The 5,698-nt window shown below is 37.8% G+C and overlaps 1 protein-coding gene and 1 long non-coding RNA gene across 10 annotated transcripts in view; one reads left to right on the forward strand and one right to left on the reverse strand.

Moving 5' to 3' along the window:
• The window catches only part of CCDC88A (coiled-coil domain containing 88A), a 248,444-nt gene that overhangs the window by 164,232 nt on the left and 78,514 nt on the right, over positions 1 to 5,698 (forward strand). For all 9 annotated transcript variants that reach the window (XM_019516673.1, XM_019516675.1, XM_019516676.1 and 6 more), the window contains exons 14-15: positions 1,261 to 1,398; positions 5,205 to 5,586. In XM_019516673.1, the coding sequence (XP_019372218.1) occupies positions 1,261 to 1,398; positions 5,205 to 5,586 (520 nt within the window). The remainder of the gene's footprint in view (positions 1 to 1,260; positions 1,399 to 5,204; positions 5,587 to 5,698) is intronic.
• The window catches only part of LOC109296994, a 15,231-nt gene continuing 11,103 nt past the window's right edge, over positions 1,571 to 5,698 (reverse strand). The window contains exon 3 of the long non-coding RNA XR_002097132.1: positions 1,571 to 1,581. This is a non-coding gene — a long non-coding RNA (uncharacterized LOC109296994). The remainder of the gene's footprint in view (positions 1,582 to 5,698) is intronic.

Below are 5,698 nucleotides of genomic sequence, written 5' to 3' on the forward strand. Positions count from 1 at the left end.
TTGCCTACCCCAATATAGAAGATGAATATAAAAGCTAGAGATGTTTGGCCCTTAGTGGGAGTGTAAATAAGGGAAAGCGTGGTCTCAGACTCGTATGTCATATACTTATTTTATTGATTTCTAAAAGCTTGCCCTTGTGATAGGTCTTAAGGATAAGGTGCAAAATGTTGTAATCTTTGGTTTATAGGATTGACGATTAAAAATAGAATTAATGCCCAAATGTCATAGTGAGTTCATTGCTTTTTATGGGGCTCATGCTTTTTGGCAGCCCTTACTTGAAATATAGATGCTATCAGTTTTAAGAAAATCTTCCTTTGCTTATAAACTTATGCTGTCTAACCACACAGACTCGGAAGGAGAAAGAGAAGAGATTTAGAAATCTTTTAACTTATTTTTATTTTTAAGTATGTTCTCATAACTAGAACCAAGGAAGGAGGCAAGATAACTCCATACATTTAGTTCTTTTTTTGCTGGAAATATTTATACTTAATTCTTTAAAAATATATTGTGTATATTATACTATTGAACAATATTCAGCTTGTATAAAATAAAGAATCAATGGAGCAGTAGTGAAGGAACATTCAAAATGGGAACTTTCATAAGAAAAATTTGGAAAATATCCATCGTCTAGTAAAATTTGGTCAGTTACATAGACAAAAAAATGCATGTTTTTATCTCTGAGTATAAAAAATACTGACATAGGTGATTGAGTATTATTCGGAGATGAGGTAAAGTCTGTCAGAAGTAGAATATGTGATCCATTTTAATCTTTCCTTCAGGTTGCTGAAATACTTCTAATATGAGCCTCTACAGCCTATAAAAATTCAGATGGTACAAGGTGAACAAGAAAAAGGAACTCTTCCTGGGTGGAAATGATACTGACAAGTTAGCTCTGCCACATAGCATTTGAGAAAGCAAACAAAATGTATAACTGTGAATAGCTCATGATTTTCAGGAAAAGTCAAACCAGAGAAAATTTTCCATATTTAAAGTCAACCAAGTGGGGCTTGACTATTTTTACTGTTAGATAAAAGTTAGTTCAAATGGGGAGGGGGGTGATGCATTTTCCAGATCTTAATTTATATCTGTAAAATATTAGTGGGAGCCTTTGAATTATTTTCAGTAGATTTCTGAATCAAGCCCTAATGCATATGTTGAATTTGAAAATGAATAATGAAAAACTTTTCACTTCACCCCTTAAAAGTAGTCATATATGCTCATAGTCATATCTGGATGAATTTTTAATATTTTTCTCTTTAGCTGGAAGGACTTGAGAATGAAATTAGCCAAGAGAAACAAAGTCTTCAAAATAGTCAAAACCTGAGCAAAGATCTGATAAAAGAGAAAATACAGCTTGAAAAAGCAATTGAGACACTGCGAGAAAACTCAGAGAGACAGGTGAGTAACATACTGATTAAACATTGCACTTTGGCCCCTTTACACTTGGCATAGGTATCTTAAACGCAACAGGTCTGCACATTAAGCAATGTCTGTATTATATAGGCTTCCTTGAGATTCAGAGTTACTCTGGGAGGCAAGGCTAGGGATAAGAATTTGTTTTTGGAATTTAGCAGTGCTCTACTTGTTCTGTACTGTTTCTATGGCCTTACTGACCAGGCAGAAATTAGGGCTGCCAGAACAGAAAATCAGAAACTTAACTAGAATTAGTCTTTGACCAAGTACCACTCTGTGCAGAAGAAAAGGTGGTTAGACAGCTGTTACCAGCCCCAGTAAGAGTTATGGCAGTCTAGGGTTAGTAGTGCTGGTGGAAGAATGATAGAATGGAACTTTGTTCTGCTGTGCTCTTGCCCCAAACTTCCCTTTTTCTTTGTAAAACACCATCTATAGTAGGAATGGGGAGGACAGTTGCTCCAAGAGGCTGCCTCAGCCTACTTTAAAACTATGTGGAGTCCCCTCTACCAGAGGAATTCCCTGTGGGCATTTTACAAATAGATTCCAGGGGCTTTGAGCTGTTTGAATACCAAAAAGGGACTGAATCTCAGTAGAGAATATGCCCCTAAATACGTAACTCCGTTTAAATGGCTTGGTTGTCCCAGATAAAATCTTCAGCTTTTTAGCTACGTTTAAACTTTCAATTGACATTGTTTTAGGATACAGAATATAATGCAAACCATCTGGAAAAAAAGGGAGGGAGCTCTTATTTAGGCTCCTGACAGATATTATATTTATTATGAGCTTAGCATGTTAATCATGCAATAAACTGTAATGTGCCACATGTTCAATCAGTTTATCATGTGATAAAAATGACAAACTAGTCACAAGGAAAGACGTTTAATGCAAAACATCTTTGTGGTTGTTGGCATTATGCTTTAATTTGAATGTTTAGCATGTTAAAGCCATGCTGTGCAGCCCAGCAGCTCCCCATGCACCAGCAAGTAAAACTTCACCATGCAGACTGATACTGTGCTTGGAGATCTTTATAGCATGTAACCCATATCCCTAACGTTGGGCTGCACTGCATGACTTTAAAGATCTGGGCACACAGTGGCTGCAGACAAGTGAAGCTCCTCGCTGTAACTCATGGCACTTTGCAGGAAGTTCCATGAATTACAGCTGTCCCCAGGACCCTACAGACATTTGTGGTTGGGTCCTGGGGATTGGGAGATGAGCTGCAGTTTAAAGCAGCTGCATCTGCAGCCGCTTTCCTCTAGCAACGCCCCTCCTAGCCTTGGTGCTGTTTTTAGAATGGCAGGGGGCAAAAGGAGTGGAGGGAGATCATTCTGGGGGTTGCCCAGCCAGAACTGGAGGGTGGGGTGGGTGAACTGGAGCTTCAGAGAGATGACGAGAGGTATTCCAATCCACCCACCCCACCCCCAACACCAGCTGGGCAACCCCCAGAATGAGTTCCCTCTACTCTCTTCCCCACCTCCCATTCTGAAGACAGCACAGGGAGCAGGGCTTGGCTGCATCTACTTTGGAGCATCGTCGTCTGGACCCTCATATAATGAGGGTTCAGATGTTCACATGATTGGCCGTTTTTAAGGCACTCTGCAGCTGTTCACTTCTGTCAGAGCACAGCTGTAGAGCGCTTTCAGTGGCCAATCGCACAACAAACTGTCATGTCTGTCAGCACCCAATGGGATCTGAGAAATTATATCCCAGATTCCAAAAATTGCATGTCCTGTCCTGCCAAGTCTTGAACAACTGGGATAAAATTCCTTAAATCTCTTTTTAAATTAATGTTGGCCAAGGGCCTTAGTTCCACTGAAACAAAAATATTCAACATTAAAATCTGCACTCTTTAATGACTGCACTATGCTTAGGTTTTTAAACTGGGGGTACAAAAGGGCATGTAACTGGTTGTTTAATATTGTACATAATGGAATATTTTTAAAACTATGCCTGTTGTGTTTGTTCTGTTAAGAAGCATTTTCCATAAATAGATTATAGAAACATTACTAATTATGCATTAGTACAAATTGTATTTGAAAACAGGATTATGTTTTAATGATCTATTGTAACAATTTTTGAAGAAGTCATGAGTCCCAGTGCAGCTTTCCACTTCAGCACCAGTGTAAAGCTAAGCACATGAATGGAGCTGAATCCTCAGTGACATTGCTCGTTCTTTAAAGTATGTACTCAGGTGATTTTGAGTGTCACCATTGTTCAGAACTTTCCTAAGATTTGTACTGATGCCACAGAAATGTAACTTACTCATACAAACGTTCCATATTAACTAAATTGGTAGTATAAAAGACTTATCGATCATAACTTCACAGTTAATGTTTAAATATTGTCAATACATAAAAACATAGTCAATAAATTGTATTTACTGTTTGTTTTTAGCAATGCTGAGTTATGTAAAGGAACATCACAAAAATGTTATATGCAGATTCCCATTCTAGGAGTCTCATGGGCATTTCAAACCATTTCATCATTCCTGGGCCATGTACATGTCAATCTTCATATCCAAACAGGCGAATGAAAGCACATATGAAAGAACAGAGTCTATAATTTTTTTAAACCTTTTTATACAATTTGTACTGTAAATCAGAGGTTTTCAACATTTTAATAAGCATACCCCTGGTGGGCGGGGTGGGGGGTGCAGCTGGGTGCAGAGTGGCGGCGAGCAGGGTGTGGTGGATGGTGGTGGCTGCCGCATGCAACCTTCCCCCCCACCCTCATATCCAACCAGCCAGGTGGCGCCTGTGTGGCCTGCGGAGGGGCACCACTGCCTTCACCCTGCCCTGGCCCTGCTCCTGGGGTGTGGCGGCACTCCGTCCCTGCCTACCCCCACGTACCCCCCAGGGCCTTCCCAAGTACCCCCTGCTGTAGATTACAGAACTGTTAGACTCTTTTAATTTTGGGCATTTCTTAAGTGTATCTGCAAATGTATTTATGTTCTTGATAACTGAAATCACTGTAATGGAATATTCTTTTGTCCTTACATACTCATTTATGTTATGTTTTCTGGTTTAGAATTGTTTACTTACACATCTCAGTGGGTTGTTTAGATACCTACCAGGTCATAAACCCACTAGTCTAATGCCTTCAGCAAAAGCCCACACCTGAATATTGGTTTGGATATGCTCTTAAATTTAAGAGGTGCAGGTGTATGCATTTGTTAGATCCCTTTTGCAAAAAAGCTAATGCTTTTCTTAATAAAAGAGAATAGTCTTGGTATATGGAGTCAAAAAACTTGGTAGAGGTTTAATCATCGGCTCTACCTACTCCAGAAATCAACTCTATATTTTCAAATAAAATAATAAGCTAGGGAGATAATTACCTCCTGTTCCTCACCCCATCCTTCCTTGAACCTACATGTAGAATCTTATCCAAAGTCATGATTTAACTGTTTTTCTCTTTTTTGAGATATGTCCATTTCAGCTATATTCCGTCTCTCAAAGCACCAGTGTTTCAGAAAAAGCCATTTTGTTAAAAGATGACCAGAAGTATTTTGTGTTTAGCTTGTGTTTTTTTACTTTAAAAAATGTCCTTGAAAAAGTTCTGTACTTAAAATTTGTTGCATAACTATCAGCTGACATATATTGCATGTTATTATATGTATGGTAGAATAAACCACAGAATTTTTTTATAATAATACAGTCCATCTACATCTGTCTTACCTTAGCAGCCTGCTGTATATGTATATGTTGTGTGTATGTATGTGTATATGTATAAATAAATGATTTATTTGTTTGCATGTAACTGACCTAATTTAACATTTCTTTTTAATTATTTAGATTAGACTATTAGAACAGGAAAATGAACACTTGAATCAAACCGTAGCTTCTCTAAGGCAACGCTCACAAATCAGTGCTGAAGCAAGAGTGAAGGAAATTGAAAAAGAAAATAAAATTCTTCATGAATCTATCAAAGAGACCAGCAGTAAGTTAAATAAGATTGAATTTGAAAAAAGGCAAGCCAGGAAAGAACTAGAACATTATAAAGAGAAAGGAGAAAGAGCAGAAGAGCTTGAGAATGAATTACATCACCTTGAAAAGGAAAATGAATTATTACAGAAAAAGATTACCAATTTAAAAATTACATGTGAGAAGATAGAAGCCTTAGAGCAAGAAAACTCAGAATTGGAGGTAGAAAATAGAAAGCTGAAAAAAACTTTGGATAGCTTAAAAAATCTGACATATCAGTTAGAGTCCTTGGAAAAAGAGAATTCACAACTTGATGAAGAAAATTTAGATCTAAGAAGAACAGTTGAATCTTTAAAATGTACAAG

This window comes from Gavialis gangeticus, unplaced genomic scaffold (genome assembly GCF_001723915.1).
Source record: "Gavialis gangeticus isolate Ggan-Ray unplaced genomic scaffold, GavGan_comp1, whole genome shotgun sequence".
Classification (NCBI taxonomy): domain Eukaryota; kingdom Metazoa; phylum Chordata; order Crocodylia; family Gavialidae; genus Gavialis; species Gavialis gangeticus.